This window comes from Natrix helvetica, assembly GCF_964273705.1.
Source record: "Natrix helvetica genome assembly, chromosome: 10".
Lineage (NCBI taxonomy): Eukaryota > Metazoa > Chordata > Lepidosauria > Squamata > Natricidae > Natrix > Natrix helvetica.
The window spans coordinates 13735859-13756400 of NC_138561.1; the positions used below are offsets into that span (position 1 = coordinate 13735859).

A 20542-nucleotide genomic window follows, 5' to 3' on the forward strand; every position below is an offset into this window, starting at 1 on the left:
CACTTTCAACTTATATGCACAAACTTCTGTTTATTTCAGGCTTAAAGTCAAAATTAGCCAAACCTCTTGATAATTACATTTTATATATATATATATATATATATTTATAGCTATGTAGATGTACAGATAAATTTATAGGTACTTTGTAGAAAAGGACTTTTTGCTTCCATTTGGCGGCTGCCTCCCTCCCCAACATGCACACACGCAAACACACACACGCACATAAAAAATATTAAAATAGCACAAGAAGAGGCAACTTCCGCCCGTTACGTTTCCATCTTCCATAGCATCGTCATTATAAAGACATTGGTTTCCCTTTCACTCGCTGGGAATAAACGACTCCTTCCTGTTGTTGGTTTTTTCTCCTCTCCGCCTTTGCAATCCAGAGGAGAAATCTGCAATTTATCCAAAGCCCTAACAGAGGATCTAGCTGGCCCCAATTTCCTGCAAGATTCACAGTCCCACAGGCTGGAGAGAACAGTGGACAACAGAACAGGTTAAACATTAAGCAGGATGTTCCTTTCAACGGGCATCTTTCCCAGCGTATCTCAAACCGATGGCTTTTCCTACCGTTGCTGGGGTTTTCCCCCCCAGCAGATCCAAATAGAAAGGGATCTGTTTCGGTCCTGGCTATAATGATTAACACGCCCAGTTCAATACCATTCTCCAGATTCAGTAGGCTTCTGCAGGTGGAAGAAAACCGCAGAAGGGATCCCCTCCGTGCTGGAGTCAATGAGCTAAGGCATTCTCCACATAAGGCAGCAGACCAGCGGTACTAATACTGCTGTGGGCATGCCCCACAAAGCGACCGAGCTGCCCACTCTGCCAGAGGCCGATTTGACTTCGGTTTGAAGGGCTCCGCTGAATTTTTGCGGCATGCAAGGTCCGTGCCCAACTAAGGATCAGCAGGTGGATCGAGGTTGCATCCTTCAGAATGCAGTACTGGCCATGCTGCCCGGGGCAAAGATCCGTGGCAAATTGTCCAGGGATTCTTCTAGCCTCCGATGAGCTGACTTGCCATCATCCCCTGAAAAACACAAACAGAAATCAGGTGCCCATCAGGATCAATTCTGCCTCAACTTGGGACACAAGTCCGTCACTGCTAAACTGACCTGACGCTGACCATAGTGTAGGCCAGGGTTGTCAAACTCGATTTCATTGTGGGCTGCATCAGGAGTTGTGTTTGACTTTGAGGGGTGGGGGGGGGGGGAGGCACGGCTAGCTTGACGTCACTTGTGTCGGGGGCACCTGTGGTGGCCCAAGTGCTCTGTCAGCGAAAACGGGTTCCCGAGCTCCGTTTCCTGCTGTGATGGCCTCCCGCAAACCTCTGCCAGTGAAAACGGTGCTTGTGAGGGCAGCATGCAGCCCTCCCGAGCTCCGTTTCCAGCTGCGATGGCCTCCTGCAAGCTTCTGCCAGTGAAAACGGAGCTCGGAAGGATTGCGGAGGCCCCATGAGCCGGTCTTCTGCTCTTTCCAGGGAGGCTCCGTGGACTGGATCTAAGCATTCCTTGAGTTGGACACCCCTGGTCTAGCCGTGTACAAAAATCTGCCTGCCTTTGGCCATGTATAAAAATCTGACGTGGGTTTTTTAAAAAATGTCCTACTTTCTTGGATGTTTCCTTTCCTGGCTGCTCACTTGAGGTCAAAATGGTGGCAGCTTTTAGGAACATTGTTTATACCATAGAGTGGTCTAATTGCCTCTTGAATTTTGACCCTGCTCCATGATCCAAGTATAATAATCGTTCACAATGTAAACACTGACATGTCAAACTCCTTCTTTTAAGGAAATGTTTGTTAACTCTGTCCTCAATTCTTAAACATTTTTGGTTTTGTTACTGACTCTCTTATTCTGTGCTAAGTCTCTAATATACTGTACTTCATCTCATTAGTCAGCACAAAATGTTGTTTGAGTGGGCCCTGCCAAACATAATGTGATGTGTGAAGCTCTAGAACTGTATTTCACTATTTCTACCCTCTCACTTAGATTTCAGCCTGGGCTAGATATATTTATCGTTTGTTCTCTGCTGATGTTTCTTTAAATCACATGCATGTAAATACGGGAAGAACAATTGGGAGACATACATCATTAGGCTGACAATCTTGAGGACTTGGTGTGTAAAATTCACAGCAAAGAGACATCTCGGCATGCTAAGCGGGTAACTTACATTGGAGAACACAGAATGGCTGGGTAGAAGTTGCCACAGAATGGTGTATAGCATGTGGATTTAGAATCAGATGGCTGGTGTGCATGCGCGCACCGGTTTTTGGCACTGCCGCATGTGTGAAGGACATGACCGTCGTGCATGCATGCATGCCAGAAACCCAAAAGACAAACAGGCAAGGACGCATGTGCCCGGCAATGTGGCTTTGCGTGCCGCTTCGAGCATGCGTGCCATAGATTTGCCATCACGGTACTAGATCCACGTTTGTTCTTCAGAGTATAAGGAATGTTTAACACCATTGCCCAATACTCCGATGTCTTCTGAGACCCCTGAGCAGCAATTCTCAGAATTCCTGGGAACTCCGTACATTTGAAGGTTTGCGCTGGATTGGGGGAAGGCAAATAAATCCCAGGGGAAATTAAATCATCTTGCTTGCTTTTCCGAATTCTGTAGAATTTGGGTGTAGCTCAGATTCCATATTTTGAAAGGAATTAATGTCCATAAACCTCTTCTGGCTGTCTTCAGACAACTTTAAGAGAATTTGCAGATTAATAAAACAGTATGTTTTTAAATCCTGGTAAAATGACTATCATTAAGTGTTGTATCTTTTTATTCTTGATGAAGGTATTTTATTCTCCTTATGCACACCGAGAGCATATGCACCAAAGACAAATTCCTTGTGTGTCCAAGTCACACTTGGCCAATGAATTCTTTTCTATTCAACCAGAAATTTTGGTAGATTTTACAGGATATTAGTGTGTGGATCAGATTTGGCTTTTGAGTGGTCCCACCCCCTAAAAGAGCTGGGCAGGGTCATGGAAAAAAATATGAATCCAAATTTACTTTAATTAAATATGGTCTCTTTGATAAGTATTCCTAGCACTGACAAGCATGGGGAATTTCCACCCCATTGTTTCTGAGCTGCTTCTTGGCCAGGGTTTAAACTAGCTTCTGTGGGTATCAGGATTGGGAGCAATGCAGTTGGAAGGAAGCAGTCAATTTATTTTCCACTTGCTCTTCCACTCCTCAATAAATGAGGCATCCGTGCAGGACCTTTACTCTGCCAAACTTTTCAAGTTTCTTAAAAATGCAAAATGCCCCCTGAGCTGAAAGGCCTGCAAAAAAAAAAGTGCTTTCCTTAAAATCAAGGGACAATTGCAGAGAAGCCAATGAAAAAACTTTTTTTTGCCTTCAAAAGAAGTGGGTTAAGACTTCTCTGATTAAAAAGACCAGGTATCAGGTGAAGGGAAAGAGAATTCTGGACATCTGAGCATCGCTTATTTCTTTGGCTCACTCAATGGCTCTGAAAAAATCTTAGGATCTAAGGTAAAGGTTCCCCTCGGACATATGTGCTAGTTGTTCCCGACACTAGGAGGTGGTGCTCATCTCCGTTTCAAAGCCAAAGAGCCAGCGCTGTCCGAAGATGTCTCCGTGGTCCTGTGGCCGGCATGACTAAATGCCAAAGGCGCACGGAACGCTGTTACCTTCCCACCAAAGGTGGTTCCCATTTTTCTACTTGCATTTTTTACGTGCTTTCGAACTGCTAGGTTGGCAGAAGCTGGGACAAGTAACGGGAGCTCACTCCGTTACGCGGCGCTAGGGATTCGAACTGCCAAACTGCCGACCTTTCTGACTGACAAACTCCACGTCTTAGCCACTGAGCCACCGTGTCCCTTCTTGGGATTCTTCTGTAACCTAATTTATGATCTCTGATTCGCGCAGTTCATGAAATTGGTTTGTTTTATTGGGCCGAGGGGAAAGAGTCATTTGAAATCCTGAATCCAGCTTTAGATGAGCCTTCTCAGTGTGAGGGATCCTATCCAAAGCCATGGCAAGCGAAGGCTGCACAGCATGGGCAATAATGCAGTGCTAGGTGGACAAATATTCACACCACATGCTAACCCTTAACAAAAGGCAATTTTCTGGGTTTCATACCCGCATGCAACACCTGAACAAATAAACCACATTTAGGGCGAACGGGATAGTGGGGTGGTTCACATCTACTCGAGACAGTTATTAAGAGTCACACAACACACATGGTTATTCCAATCTCGTTTTAGTCCGTCGTAGCATCTTGTGTGAACCTTTAATCTGGGACTAAAGCAGAGCCCCTCAACCCACGTGCCATTCCTTATGCCACAAAGACAGAGACGTGCAGAGGCAGAAGACAAGCATAGCTGGAAGATGCCTGCAAATCGGAGCCACGGTGAAGACGTCAACCCAACCCCATCAGGTCCGATGAGACCCCAAGACAAAGAGACACCGGTTAGACATGCAACAGGGGCAGGGAAGGGTGGCTAACCGACTGGCTACAAGATCCCAACCTGTGCAGTTGCTGTCCAGACCCAGAAGTCTACTGAGCCCATCAGAGGGATCTTTCAGTGCCATCTATCAAAGGATAATAAACAGCAAGGACTATGTAAGTGCCTTTATTCTCTTCCCAGGATAGCACTAGAACTTAAGACTCATATACTGCTTCGCAGTGCTTTACAGCCCACCACTAAGCGGTTTACAGAGTCAGCCTATTGCCCCCCAACAACCTGGCTCCTCATTTTATCCACCTTGGAAGGATGGAAGGCTGAGTTCCACCTTGAGCCGGTCAGAATTGAACTGGTGGCAGTCGGCGGAATTAGCCTGCAATACCACATTCTAACCATGTGGTGCATCACTTCTCCTTAAGCAAGTAGTACTGATACCGTGGGAAAGGCCAACCTCGGCTGTGGTACCAGCAGAGATCAAGGGAAGGACTGGAGATTTAGGAAGGACCGGGCTTTTATACAGAAGCACTGCAAAGCTATCTAGTATAGAATCAACTGAACTACCGTATTTTTCGGACTATAAGATGCACCAAGATTTGGTAAGTAAGAAAAAAAAAGTTTTTTTGTCCTCCTTGGCCCCCAGGAGCACTCTGCAGGCTTCAGCAGGGCTGGGAAAAGGCAAAAACGTCCCAATATTTGCGAAAAACGGCCCATTTTTCACAAAAATTGTATGTATGGGTGGGGCTTCGGGAGGTCAAAAATGGATGTATTCAGTGTATAAGACGCACCAACATTTCCACGCTCTTTTGGGGGTGAGGTGCGTCTTATACTCCTAGAAATACGGTAGTTCTTTGTGTGCTGAGACCCCACACCCTCCGTCCCACCAGCAATAAGCCCTTCTCCTAGGGTAGGAGAAGATTAAGGCTGTCTGGAAAGAGAGCGAGGGAGGCACACTTACCACACATAAGGAGGCTCTGTTTGGCTGCGTCCCGCACGGCTTCCTTGTCAGTTTGGCACAGGTATACCAGCTGTTCAATGCTCTCCTTGGCCTGTTGGTTGCGGGAGTGTTAAAATAAAGGAAATGACATAGTTCCTTCAGGATCTGAAAGGAGCTTGCACAGACCGCTTCCCTGATCCACCTTCCCAATTGCGGTTATTTGGAGTCACAGGTCCTCAGTTATGGGACACTGGGAAAAAATTTCTTACAGGTAGGACACTTTGACAGTGGAACCAATGACTTAACCTAGTGATGGATCTCTTAAGCCTGACTGTATTCAGAGGGCAGCAGCCCCCAAATCTTTGGACACCAGGGACCGGTACCCGTGGAGAGAGGTGTTCCCACAGACTGGAAGGAGTATGGTTTCACATGCTGCCTGCACGCTGCAGAGGGGGCTTTGCTTGTTTGTGCGGCCTCATTTCTGGCATGCCATGGACCAGTGCCGGTCCATGGACCCCTGGCATAGGGGTCAGCAACCTGCAACTCTGGAGCCGCATGTGGCTCTTTCATCCCTCTGCTGCAGCTCCCTGTCACCGGTCAGCTTCACAATTGATAGAGCTTTCAGTTAGGACAGGTAGAGGAAAAAGGACGTAGTAGTAGGAGACTCTAAGGGGAACCCGACTTCTGATCAGCTCCAGAATTGAACTGGGGGCTTCCGGTTAGAACTTTTGTGGCTCTTTGAGAGTTTAAGGTTGCGACCCCTGGCATAGGGGTGCTTTTCCAAGAGAAAAAGGAGCAAAATGGATCTTTCCCAAGGATGCTAAGTTAGTTTTTCGGTTCAGGCTGCTGCACAGACTGAAGTCGGTCGAGGACTCAAAATAGAACTTGCAAGCTCCTAAAAGCTCTTAGAGAGAACAGGATGGCCACTGAAGGCATCTGGATAGCAAAACAAGTGGTATCTACATTTTAGATAGATAGATAGATAGATAGATAGATAGATGGATGGATGGATGGATGGATGGATGGATGGATGGATGGATGGATGGATGGATGGATGGATACTGTAGATATAAATAGATGATAGATATATAAATAGATGATAGATAGATAGATAGATAGATAGATAGATAGATAGATAGATAGATAGAAATACATACTGTAGATATAAATATATAAATAGATGATAGATAGATGATAGAGATAGATAGATAGATGATAGAGAGAGAGAGATACATACTATAGATATAGATAGATGATAGATATATAAATAGATGATAGATAGATGATAGATAGAGAGAGAGAGAGAGATACATACTGTAGATATAGATAAATAGATGATAGATATATAAATAGATGATAGAGATAGATAGATAGATAGAATGATAGAATGATAGATAGATAGATAGATAGATAGATAGATAGATAGATAGATAGATAGATAGATAGATAGAATGATAGATAGGACAGACAGATAAAACAATCTTCTTCCGAGTGCTGTCTCCACCCATCAAATTTATTGTGAGAATCGCACGGCAATAAATATCAGGACAGACACAGAGTTACAGGTGATTCTGATCAGAAGACTCAGCCCTCACCTTAAGGCAGCCCAGAGCTGCGCAGGCAGCCACCCGTGTCTGTGTCTCTTCATCCTCCAACTGCTCCAGGAAGCAGATAAGGGCCTGAGAAAAACATCAAACCAATCACTCTGCATGGCCTCAAACAAAAACAACCTCTTCTTTCAGAGGGATGGGTGTCGTTGTGATTGTTTTAAAACCCTTGGCTTTGAAAGTTCATACAAATAAAGAATAGAGAGGAATGGATTTTTACAAATGCCTTCCTTTATTCCATCATAAAACCTATTCCATGAAATCTGTCAACCCACAATATTGTTCCCTACATTGATGAACAAGCCTCCCCATCTTGGCAAAATTGTGTTGTGGTCCACCAGCAGAGCTGGCAGCAGTATCGGACAGTGAGGAGGTTGGGGAGGAATAAGGGCCAGTCCTGGAGTCTGGGGAAGGCTCTGATGGGTGCTCTGCATCGGAGGCAGAGAGGGGGCCAGGGCCATTCAACATGCATCAGCTGCCTTTGGAGTCGGAGATCATGGGGCAGAAGAACAGCTGGAGCCTGTTCCCAGTATGTGCATGGGCAGAGCTGCCAGATGAAGGGAACAGCTAAAGAACAGGGGTCGACTTGGGAGTAAGGGCACAGGTGGACGATGAATGGCCCCTCCCAGAGGAAATAAAAGAAGAACGAAAGGGGAGTTTGCAGAAGACAATTAGTTCGCTTAATTGGTTCGTGATTCTCCGACACTCCTTGCCAAGTTTTGCAGATATCGGCCTGGCAGCTCTCCAAGCCAGATAAGGTCTGTGATTGTAAATCCTCCCTTGAAAGACTTTGCTGGATGTGAATGAGCGGAATTCACAGTAACCTAACAAAAGGTTTTTTTTTTATCGGGACAAGTAGTCTGCTTCGTGGTTTGGGGAAGCCTCAGTCAGAACAAATTGCAGCCATTAAATTTCATCGTAAAATTCCAAGAAATGAAACAATTCCATTAAGAAGGTGTAATGTGACTGCGTGCAAGAATGAGTCATCCGTTCCTCTATCCATTCCCATGCAAAAGTAAAAATTAAAATACTTGCCCGCTCCCGAAAACTGGAGTTCTCCGACAGATTGCGCAGTTGTGCTGTTACAGCCCCAACAACTTTGGTGTTTCCTTCCACAAGAAGCAAACTCAAAGCTTTCAGTCCGTCCTTGCGTAGCCGGCTTTCGGGAACTCGCTTCAGCGCCTTCAAGACCACATCTTGGTCATCAGAATTCAGGTTCTGTGCTAGCAGGACTGCAGGCCAATGAAAGGACAAGCGCTGGTATTAACAGTACGATTCAAGCTGGATCTTGTCCAAAGCAGGTGATAATATTCCAACCGGGGAAATCTCAAACCCAATCGCATTGCTTTCCTTCTGGATGGTTTTTAAGACCGTCCACGTTGAAAAATCTCACTTTTGAGATCACACCCGAGACCAATTTATGGCACTTAATTCACGGCAGCTATTCACACAAGCAAATTTGTTTGCCACCAAACCCTTAACTGGTGTCAAGCATATTTGGGGATTCTTGTATCCCAAGAGAGCTATCTGTGGTAGCTTCACCATATTTTAGGAGTGTCCAATCTTAAGGTTTGTGAGCTTCTCAATTCCTAGGATTCCCCACCTGCCTGTAGTCCACAAGTCTTAAAAGTTGCCAAGGTTGCACACTGTTAAAATATTCATGACTGGGGGGAAGGAGCTGACATTGCGACGATACGGACATGCGTTCTCGGAGCTCTGAGATCGCAGCCGATACTTTTACCGCTGGGTGGTCCATCTGGACCTAAACCATCCCGAAGAGACGGTGACAGGGAAGAGTACGTCTTGTTGATCTCAGGGACTTCACAAAGTCCCTGATTGATCCAAGAGAATCTCTTCTAGCCAGCGATAGAAGCGCAGCCCCAAGCTGCTGAAGTTGGGACAGCTCCGCAACCGGAGGAAAGCGGAAAAGAGAAAGTGTATCCATCTGGTGAGGAAATTTTATTTTCACAAGAGACTAACCCTAACCCTAACCCTATTCATCTATTCTTATGTGTATAAAGAAGTTAATGAATTCTGCTGAATCAGTTATCTGTGTGTGCTTTCTGGATTTGAATTTATGCAACAAACTCTGACAGACAGTTCTGCTTTAGGTAGAACCACTGCAACGTAGGACCAACACACTGATCTTCAGCAACACATTATTTTCTTTTTTGGAACTATTAGACCTTTTCCTGATGTCCCCCAGCTGCAAAACAGCTGCCCATCCCACCATAACGTTGCTAAACACATGTTACCTTCTTCAGCCAGCTCCATGATGTAGGAGTCCAGTGTAACCACAGGCAGGACCTCAAAGTGGCTCCAATATTGGAAGAGGGTGATCTGCTCAGCCTGACAGCTCCCCTGACGCCTGGGCAACCTGTGCCCCAGAAGTTCTTCCACCAGCTTTATGCACACTGCAACAGGAAGAAGAGCACATGGAGAGATACTCCGTGCATTAGTGTCATTTTTAGGAACAGAACTCTAAAACTTCCTGGAGCCACACCCAAGTAGTAGGTAAGTCACCATTTGCTGTTTGATAATCTAGCACCATCGACACGAATCTTAGCCACAATGGAATAACTGCTTCTCGAGGAGGACTGAAAATATATGATTGTGAATCCGCCTGCTTATGCCTCAAAATGAACAGTGTCCAACAAGTACTAATAGTCCTCACTTAGCAACCATTCATTCAGCAACGGATGGAAATTACGAAGCACTAAATTAAAGGACTTACGACCAGTCCTTCAAGTTGCAACTGTCACACAGTGTTCCCCCACTGTCACATGATCATGTGGTTTAGATTCTTCGCAACTAGCTCGCAGTTATAGCCCTACAGCATCTTGTGATCCCATGACTGCCGTTTGTAATTGTCCCCCAAGTCAGTGGGGAAGCCAAGAGGAAATCAAAAGTCACAGTCATGTGATACCACACTTCACGGCCCACAATGATTTAGTTAATTGCAGCCAGAATCAGCAAACCTGACACCTGAAGTTGCACATGATCACATATCTTTTCATTTAATGGCCGCATCAATTAGCAATGGAATTGCCCGTCCCAATTGTGGTCAGTAAGTGAGGATCACTTATATTGGTTTAGCTGTACATTTAAGTCTCACAGGCTTCCTATATAGGTAATGAAACATTATTTTGGGTAACAATGCGGTTTGGATGTGTTTGTTGAAATAACACTATGCCAGAGAGAGAGAGACTTAAAATTACCCTTAAGGTAATTCCTTTATTAAATCCGAGCTGACTACTTAATGGGGTCACTTGCTCATAAAAAAGGAAATTCATTAAAGGTAAAGGTAAAGGTTCCCCTCGCACATAGGTGCTAGTCGTTCCCGACTCTAGGGTGCGGTGCTCATCTCCGTTTCAAAGCTGAAGAGCCAGTGCTGTCCGAAGACGTCTCTGTGGTCATGTGACCAGCATGAATAAACACCAAAGGCGCACGGAACGCTGTTACCTTCCCACCAAAGGTGGTTCCTATTTTTTCTATTTGCATTTTTACATACTGTTGGCAGAAGATGGGACACGTTATGGCGCTAGGGATTCGAACCACTGAACTGCCAACCTTCTGATCGACAAGCTCAGCGTCCCTCAGAAATTCATTAGGAAAGTGTAAAAAGGTTGTCTCTAGCTCATAATTCAGCTCTTTGGGAGTCCCAGCTTAAAAGAAATCCCAAATATTCACTCCCTTAGGGCAAAAAATAAAATAAAATTTCAAGCAGTTTCTTGCAAGAAAGGTGGCTGTGGGGTCTTCGTTGCTCTCAGAGTTTGTTTGTTTTCCTGCAGATGTTTTATTATCCATCAGTGACCAGTGACGTTACTTAGCTGGGCAATGCAACGTCTGCAAGAAAACAACCAAGCTCAGAGACCCCCAAGAACCCCACAGTTCAACTCTAAGCTATACAAATATTCTCTCCTATTGGTACTCAGAAAGCTGCCATGGTGGCACGGTGGTTAGAGTGCGGTACTGCAGGCTACTTTTGCTGATCACCGGCTGCCAGCAGTTTGGCAGATTGAATCTCACCAGGCTCAAGGTTGACTCATCCTTCCATCCTTTTAAAGTGTGTCAAATGAGGAGCCAGATTGTTGGGGGGCAATAGGCTGACTCTGTAAACCGCTTAGAGAGGGCTGTAAAAGCACCGTGAAGCGGTATATAAGTCTAATTGCTATTGCCTAAGAGTTAGCTATTTGTCCTTCCCATGTGACTCTGTCAATCGTACATGATGTTTCTGTCTTGCCTCCCAAAGCAGATCTATGCTTTCATGGCAGACTAGATTCGGCGCACAGAGCACTCCACCACTTGAAAATCTAGAATCTGGAAAGGGAAAGAGAGAGAAATAAGCAGGAATTGCTTTGAATGTAACACACACTCACCTGAATTGGCCAAGCCTGGCTGACGGTCATTGATGCGTGCTGTATATTCGGCCTTAAAGTTCTGCATGAACTTTTCTACGGAGCAGGTGTAGACATTAGGGACAGCCACACATCTGTCCCAGAAAGAGAAAACTCCTTCCTTCCACTTGGAGAACTGTACCACTGAGAACAGAAACAAGGTCCACAGTTAACCCTTCTGGTTATCCCATCACCATCCAAAGGAAGGTCTTCGCCTCGATTCACAGCCTTGAGTTTATGAAACTTTTCCCATGGTCCCATGGAAGTAAGGACGGTAAAGGTTTCCCCCATCACATGTGTGCTAGTCGTTCCCGACTCTAGGGGGCAGTGCTCATCAGGGAAACAGGGTATAGTGTCAGGTCACAGTACTTTTGATAGTAATAGTGCACATTTTGGATTCAAGTTCTGTTAAGCTACAGCTTGTTGTGCCTTAAATTGACTTCTACTGTACAGCACAGTGGAGTTGCCATAGTAATGGCTTCGCAGTACTCCACAAGGGGGCTCCCTCTAACACAGGATTGGGATAAATACTGTACATACCCAGGCTATGCCAGGTTATCAGCTAGTAGAATATATCTTGCCAACATCTTCTGATGGCTTAGTATTGACCCTCTCCTCCCCAAGCATAAGGGTATGCCAGGGCCTGATGTTGCTCCTGCTCCTACCTTCCTCAGCAGAGCCGGCTATCCCTGCTCGGTCCACGATCAGACGACTGGCCATCTCTAGAACCTGCACATCTCTTCCCAGCCTGTCAAGGGCATACATTTCCTGGCAGCGGAGAGGACCAAAGTTGCCCAGCTTCTACGAATCAAGACACACATTGCAAAAGATGAGTCAGGGGAGAAGATGCGATGCCAATGCGTATGGGGCAACCGGGCTTTTAACGTGCGCCATTCTGCAAAAGTCAGGGTGAACAAAACCAGCATAGCGGTCCGAAGCCCCAGGATTGTGTGTGCCGTTCCAAACACTTAGCTCAGAACTTACAGCAAAGAAAATGTATATTTGATTATCCATGTTTAATAACAGCAGCTAGAATTGTGTTTGCACAAAACAGGAAAAGTGAAGAGATCCCTAGAGAGGAGAAGGTGATTAGGAAACTATTAGAATGTGCAGAAATGAACAGACTGACACTGACAATTAAAGAGAAAGAACAAACTGATTATTATACTATGTGGGAATCATTTTATCGATGGTTAGAGAATTAATATAAGAATTAGAAGTAAAAGTAGATGAGTAAAATATAGAAAATGTATTAATAGAGTTAAATAAATCAAGAAGAGGATTGTTATAGTATTAGACATTTTATCAATAGTTAGAGAATAAATATAAGAAGTAAAAGTAGATGAGTAAAATATAGAAAATGTATTAATAGTGTTAAATAAATCAAGAAGAGGATTGTTATAGTATTAGACATTTTATCAATAGTTAGAGAATAAATATAAGAAGTAAAAGTAGATGAGTAAAATATAGAAAATGTATTAATAGAGTTAAATAAACCAAGGAGAGGATTATTATAGTATTACACATTTTATCGATGGTTAGAGAATAAATATAAGAAGTAAAAGTACCTGGGTAAAATATAGAAAATGTATTAATAGAGTTAATAGATTCAAATAAATCAAGAAGAGGATTGTTATAGTATTAGACGTTTTATCGATGGTTAGAGAATAAATATAACAAGTAAAAGTAGATTTGTAAAATATAGAAAATGTATTAATAGAATTAAATAAACCAAGAAGAGGATTGTTATAGTATTAGACATTTTATCGATGGTTAGAGAATAAATATAAGAAGTAAAAGTAGATGGGTAAAATATAGAAAATGTATTAATAAACTTAATAGTTACATAAATCAAGAAGAGGATTGTTATAGTATTAGACATTTAAGGTATTATATTAAGCTAGGAATAGATTAGATGATGAATATGATTGTTAATTTTACTGTTATTGCACAAAATATTTGTACCCAGATGACACACTGTTTAATGCAGTGGTTCTCAACCTGTGGGTCGGGACCCCTTTGGGGGTCAAACGACCCTTTCACAGGGGTCGCCTAAGACCATTGGAAAACACATATTTTCGAAAAAATACGGAAAACATAAAAATAATTTTATGGTTGGGGGTCACCACAACATGAGGAACTGTATTAAAGGGTCGCGGCATTAGGAAGGTTGAGATCCACTGATTTAATGGAAGATGGATTGTTTATATTAATTTTTTTTAAAAAAATGTAACCAAGGGAATGCTGCAATAGTCGTCAGTGTGAAAAATCGCCATAATGGTCACTTTTTTCAGTGCCGTGGTAACTTTAAACTGTCACTAAATGAACGGATGTAAGTCGAGAACTTCCTGTACTTCATAACTTAAGGTCCATGTAAAGGTAGTTGTCAATTTACAACCATTCATTTTAGTGGCCATTCAAAGTTATAACTTTGAAAATCTTCTAAGGAGTTCCATCTGGTGGGACCGAGAGAATGGAGCATTTCTGCTGTGCCCCCCCTGCCCCCCCGCTCAACGGAACGCCATTTTCCCGGGTGAGATCGGCCCCATCCCTGCTTGTCTTCCAGAAAACTCTCAAAAGATGCTTTTTCCACCAACCCTGGGGAGTCCCATGCGTAGCCAGCAAACAGTTGTGTGATGTCAAGTGACAATTATTTTCTTGCTATCTTGGGGATTTGAGAGCAATAGCACTTAAGATTTATATATCGCTTCGTAGCGCTTTTTACAGCCCTACAGAGTCAGCCTCTTTCCCCCAACAATCTGGCTCCTCATTTTACCGACCTCGGAAGGATGGAAGGTTGAATCAACCTTGAGCCGGTCAGGATCGAACTCCTGGCAGTGGGCAGAGTTAGCCTACCACGGCTCATACTTGTACGTTTTCTGTTCTCCTAATTTGTTTTACAGTTGTACTGTTTCTTGTGTAATGGGTGGCTATATGAATTGCCAAATAAACCGCCAAATTATGTCATTCCAGTCCATTGGGAAACTCCGATTTTAAAAAGATCAGGACAGACGCACGCCGGACGACAAAAACACATGTCTTCACACTCACTAGCAGCAAACGGTTGCAGTGGTTCAGGTGCAGGACCAGGGCCTTGTCAAGGAATTCGTTGCCAGTGGTCATGGGCTCCAAGCTGCCTTCCGAGCTCAGGCACCCAGCAGGGTCTTCAGATGCCGTTTCGGCAGGCCCTGTCACTTTGCCCACAGATGGAGCCTGGCCGTTGCTTGCCACCCTGTAAAGAGAGGCGGTGGGTAAAATATAAGCCCCCTTCTTGTCTTCCATAAACCCCACCTATGCTTGCCTACTTACACGGTGGCCAGATCCAGCTTAGAAGGAAAACACAAAGGCTCAACCTGAATAAATCTCACCCGTGATTTCTGGGCACTTCCAGGGTGGAGAAGGCAGGATTATATCGGTGTATATTAGAAAGTTGGTCAAAGCAGCTTTCAAAGTATTTCTGGCAGGGCTACCAGATTCTGTAACAGCTTGGTTCCCTATGCCATCTGTCCGGTGAACTCACAAGATTTGTTTTTCCTTGCCATAGGCGTATAACTAGACTGTGTTGTTTCTCTGGGTCATATATGTTAGTATGTACATAATTTTGTTATTTATTTATCTTGTCATGTTTATATAATGTAAAATTGGAGGTGTGGTGGCCCTTTAAGAGCTGTGTGCCACGAAATTTCAGTTTTTTAATGTATGCCAATTAGTGTACATTCAAAGTGACAATAAAGTTATTCTATTCTATTCTATCGTATCCTATCCCATTCCATTCCACTCTACTCCTATTCTATTCCATTCCTACTCTTATTCTGTTCTGTTCTATTCCATTCCACTCTACTCCTATTCTATTCTATTCTATTCTATTCTCTATTCTATTCCATTCAATTCAATTCCTACTCTTATTCTATTCTATTTTTATTCTTATTCTTATTCTATTTCTATTCTGTTCTGTTCTATTTCATTCCATTCCATTTCTTATTCTGTTCTGTTCCGTTCCATTCCTACTCTTATTCTGTTCTGTTCTGTTCTATTCCACTCCACTCTACTTCTATTCTATTCTATTTTCTACTATTCTATTCTATTCTATTCTATTCTATTCTATTCTATTCCTATTCTTATTCTATTTCTATTCCTATTCTGTTCTATTTCATTTCATTCCATTCCTTATTCTGTTCTGTTCTGTTCCATTCCTTCTCTTATTCTGTTCTGTTCTATTCTATTCTCACTTGCAAATAGGTATGTGTGTGTGAGAGAGAGAGAGACAGAGAGGGAGAGGGATGGATGGAGGGAGGGAGAACGCAGAGAGAAAACAGATCTTGGTGGCAGTGTCAGCCATTGGCCACGGAGTGGTGCTGCTGCTGCATTTTCTGCCAGCTTCCATCTGTTAGACCAGATGGCTTTAGAATGGATTCCCAACAGCTGCATCAGCACCGTGGGAAAAGCCACTGGCATCCTGTGGCCAAACCTTGCCAAGATAATCGCTTGGAGGGAGCAGGGTCCAGCCAGACACAGGAGATACGGATAGTGCCGTTTGTAACTTTGAACGGCTCCTAAATACAATACAATACAATAGTAGAGTTGGAAGGGACCTTGGAGGTCTTCTAGTCCAATCCTCTGCCTAGGCAGGAAACCCTATGAACTGTTGTAAGTCGAGGGCTACCCATATGCGGAGTTGGATAGGGGTAGTTGCGGGCACCTTTAAAACAGCCTTTAGCCCAGCGGTCACCAACTAGCACGTTTGTGTTGCTGCAGAGAGTCTCCCCCTTCGGGGTTTCATTTGTCCGGGTCAGAGAGGAGAAGAAATTCCGACTTGGGGTCTGCTTCAGCCTCCTGGTGAGGGGCTTTGGCTGGAAGGAAGTTCTGCTGGTGGCAAAGAGCTGGAGGACCTTGTTCCAGTGGGACTGCATCATGGCCTGAAACTGGCAGACCATCTCAGCCCACTGAGCCTCTAGGGGCCGGCACCTAGCCTTGCACTCCCGCAGGTCTTCCCTCTGCTTGGAAAGCCTATGCTCATAATCCTCATTGAGGTGCTTCTGCTGAGCCTCCTTCTCGGTCAGATCCAATTTGAACTGAGCTCTTTTGCCAACTCTTTCTCATGGGGGCTGCTTAGCTCCAGCAACGGCTTCCTGTTTGGGCCCTAAGGAGTTCTGGCGGGTAGGCGAGGAGTGGCTAGGAGTGGCAAGGCGCCACTCGACATGAGTGACATCGAGTTGGCCACGCCCACTCAGTCACATGACCACTTGGCCACGCCATTAGGCCGATCATCTTAGTGGTCCAGGGGATTTAAAATTATGAATTTAGTGGTCCCTGAAGTCCGAAAGGCTGGCGGCCCCTACTTTAGCCAGTTTACTTACTTGTCGTCATCTCCTTCCGAGTCTTCTGATTCAGAAGCGTTAAGGAAGCTGAAACTCTCAAGCGCATGTTCCACCGTCAAGCTGGTACTGGAGGCTCGGCTCAGGCACAGCCCTTGCTTTTGCTTGTGGGGTGGAAATTAAAAACAAGTATTAAGACAGGTTCTCTTTTGGGCCCATTCGGGATTGAGCAATTCTCGTTACTCCTCTGCTTCTTGCCCTACTGGGCCTGAGCATCCAAGCGTAAAAAGAGAAAATACATCCACAACACAAAAACAATCCGTGTCAAATAGAAAGAGTGCAGAGAAGAGCAACTAGGATGATCAGGGGACTGGAGGCTAAAGCATACGATGAACGGTTGCAGGAACTGGGCATGGCTAGTCTAGTGAAGAGAAGGACCAGGGAAGACATGATAGCAGTCTTCCAATATTTGAGGGGCTGCCACAGAGAGGAGGAGGGTCAAGCTATTTTCCAAAGCACCTGAAGGCCAGACAAAGAATAATGGATGGAAACTGACCAAGGAGAGATTCAACCTGGAAATAAGGAGGAACTTTCTGACAGTGAGAACAATCAACCCATGGAACAGACGTTGCCTTCGGAAGTTGTGGGGGCTTCATCACTTGGGACTTTCAAGAAGAGATTCGACCGCCATTTGTCAGGAATGATGTAGGGTCTCCTGCTTGGGCAGGGGGACTGGACTAGATGACCTACAAGGCACTTTCCAACTCTGTTAATCTGTTAATAGTAAGTTCAAAGAGGACTTACTTACTTTTCAGTTTTGGGCCTTAAATTTTCTGACGTAGATCATATGTTGTAAATTTGAGAGATGCCTATATTAGAGCAGTTCAGCATCTCAGCAAACCGGGTTTTCATTAAAATTCAAAGATCGCTAGAAAACCGTGTTTGCATCCTCATTGGTTTATGTCAGGGGTGTCCAAACTTGGGAACTTTAAGATTTGTGGACTTCAACTTCAAGTTGAAGTCCACAAGTCTTAAAGTTCCCAAGTTTGGACACCCCTGGTTTATGTGAAACCCGGAAGCCCAAAACTGCAGTCTACCTACAGCCTATGAACCGTGCAGAATTCTCTGCATTTCTCTGCAAGGCTTTGTGTGTGTGTGTTATTTTCCTTCTCAAAACAACCGGTATAGGCCTCTAATGTTTAGGCAGGAAGTTAATCTTTAAAAGACAGTGGAAGCGTGTGAGTTGAAGATATCTCCTACAGTTGCCTTCCAAAGTTCACAGGCGCAGATGTGGTGAGAAATTTAACTGAAAATAATTTACTACGCACAGGAGGCGTATAGCTACATCGGTCCCTTCCAGCTTTGTCTTCCTTCCTAGAACTGGTCAGAATTGTGCAAAACCTACATAAACATAAAACAAAGACGCACAAATTGAGATAGCTTGCATCAAGCCAGGTTTTGGATGGAGGAATTCCGGAACTCCTAAAGGGGGGGGGCAGTCATGCAAAATGGCAATTAGTAGATCGCAAAACATAGAGTGGGGAATTTCCAACGTTAAATGCAGCCTTTGTTTTAAAAGCAGGAAAAAATCTCATGGAATCGCTAACTCTCTTGAGATTTCGACAGATCTCGAGGAGGTGACTCAGAATCTTGTGATGTCTGGAATAAAGCCAAAAAAAATGTCCCTGAGATAAAAAAGAGATTGCCAAAAATTGCAATGTTCAGTTTTATATTTCTTCCACAATGGCAGCCAAATAATCCTTGTGATCTCCACTGATGAATTGTTCTCAAGGTCAGGAAATTTCTCCTCAGTTCTAGGTTGCTTCTCTCCTTGATTAGTTTCCACCCATGCTTCTTGTCCTGCCCTCAGGTGCTTTGGAGAATAGTTTGACTCCCTCTTCTTTGTGGCAGCTCCTTAAATATTGGAATACTGCTATCATATTCCTTATTTTCATCAAGACTAGGCATACCCAATTCTAGCATCTGTTGGAATATGTTTTAGCCTCCAGTCCCCTAATCATCTTTGCTGCTCTTCCCTGCACTCTTTCCAGAGTCTCCACATCTTTTTTACATCATGGAGACCAAAACTGAATGCAGTATTCCAAGTGTGGCCTTACCAAGGCATTGTAAAATGGTATTAACACTTCACGTGACCTTGATTCTATCCCCCTGTTAATGCAGCCTAGAACTGTGTTGGCTTTTACAGCAATTGCAGCTCACTCTCCTGGCTTAAAACACATCAATATGAGAAGACCTCAGGAAAGTAGTGTTCAATTTCTTTGCTGAAGTGCTATGAGATGTGATGATGTTGTCCTAAGCTTTCTATCCCACTCACTTACCAAGAGGATCTCCTCAAGATGCTTGAGTTCCTGCTCCAGAACCTGCAACTCAGGGAACTGGCCCCGATAGTCATCCAGAGCAGAAGCCAGTGTGTTGATGGCCTCCTCCAGGCCAGAGTCCACAGGTTTGGGCCTTGGAGCTTCTGAGATCCCTGATGGCTGAAGCTGTCCCGAGGTTGATGGGGCCAAGGAAGACTTGGGCTGTTGAACCTCTGGGGCAGGACCAGGCGCGTCCTCACTCTCCTCTCCAACAGGGGCAGCCCCATCAGGCTCATCCTCTTGCTCCTCGTCCTCACAGATCTGAGCGTCCAGTGGCGAGCCCACACTCGGGGGCGTGGAGTTCGTTTCCAAGGGCGGGGCATCCCAAGGGCCAGCCTCCTTGGGGACAGGACACTCCCTCTCTTCTGCGATGGGCGAGTCTACACTTGCTTCGCTGATCTGGCTGAGAGTCCGGGCATAGGGCACGTGTCCGTTGGCCATGGCGGCCTCCTCTCTGATTGCTGGCTCCTTGTCCTCGGGGTGGGTGAAAGCGATTTCAATGGCAGGTGCAGTGGCCTGCACTGCAGGTTGCACAATAGGTCTGGGCAATGAATGTCGGGCACTTCCGGACAGCTGGGGGCTGGAAGAGTCATCGGACGACTCCGAAGAGATGGACCAGGCTGCTCCATTTTCCAGTTCCTCCTGCTGCCGCAACATGTTCTGAAGAAAACAACAGCATGGGTGAGATACGAACTGCACTGAGCATCGCAGGTCAGAATGAGCCCACAAGCAGAACCTCTTCCACCCACAAACACACTCGTTCACCCCCATAGGCCCAACTTTGCCTTCTTCTGGAATATCAACAGGTCTTCTTCCTTGACCTGATGTGCCAACTCCAGGGAAACCCAAGGCTGCAGCTAAATTAACCAAAACCGGTTCCAGCTGCTAGGTCCCTTTGTATCATCTTGCAAATGACCCGGGAGGCAAAACATACATATTTGCATTTTTATAAGAGTGAAACCTTACGCTGACTATTCTTAATAACAGCCTTCATCGAGCCTCTGGGATGGTGAAAACTGCTTCCGCCAGGCTCCGGAGGCCTTCCAGGAGGCTCCGTTTTCCCGCGGGCCCTCCCCATAGCTAGCATCCAAAATGGGCCGCGTGGAGACTCCTGGGAGGGGAGGGCCAGGGCCAGCGAGGGGGTCTCTGAACCGGCCAGCTATGGGTTCTCCTGAACCCAGGCGAACTGTAGCAGGGGTCTCTACACAGCCCACTAACCATAGGTTGCCAACGTCTTCTTTAAAGGAAGATGTTTCATGCTAAATCACATGATGTTCCGCCCCCCAACCAGTGGTGAAGTTCAATTTTTTTACTACCTGTTCTGTGGGCGTGGCTTGGTGGGCGTGGCAGAGGGAGGATACTGCAAAATCTCCATTCCCACCCCACTCTGGGGCCAACCATAGGTGGCATTTGCCGGTTCTCCCAACTACTCAAAATTTCCGCTACCGGTTCTCCGAACTACTCAAAATTTCCGCTACCGGTTCTCCG

At 45.0% G+C, this 20542-nt stretch overlaps 1 protein-coding gene across 6 annotated transcripts in view; it reads right to left on the bottom strand.

The window, feature by feature from the left end:
• Positions 1-10: 10 nt before the first annotated feature.
• Positions 11-20542, bottom strand: part of RIPOR1 (RHO family interacting cell polarization regulator 1) — a 107884-nt gene continuing 87352 nt past the window's right edge. For 5 of the 6 annotated variants that reach the window (XM_081962938.1, XM_081962936.1, XM_081962935.1 and 2 more), the window contains exons 13-22: positions 19016-19714; positions 16719-16840; positions 14413-14593; positions 12027-12162; positions 11344-11505; positions 9220-9378; positions 8000-8196; positions 6953-7036; positions 5379-5469; positions 11-1027 (exon numbers count right to left, since the gene is read on the bottom strand). In XM_081962938.1, the coding sequence (XP_081819064.1) occupies positions 930-1027; positions 5379-5469; positions 6953-7036; positions 8000-8196; positions 9220-9378; positions 11344-11505; positions 12027-12162; positions 14413-14593; positions 16719-16840; positions 19016-19714 (1929 nt within the window). In that variant the 3' untranslated portion in view covers positions 11-929. Of the gene's footprint in view, positions 1028-4486; positions 4551-5378; positions 5470-6952; positions 7037-7999; positions 8197-9219; positions 9379-11343; positions 11506-12026; positions 12163-14412; positions 14594-16718; positions 16841-19015; positions 19715-20542 lie in introns of all 6 variants that reach the window. The other variant, XM_081962940.1, reaches the window with a different exon arrangement.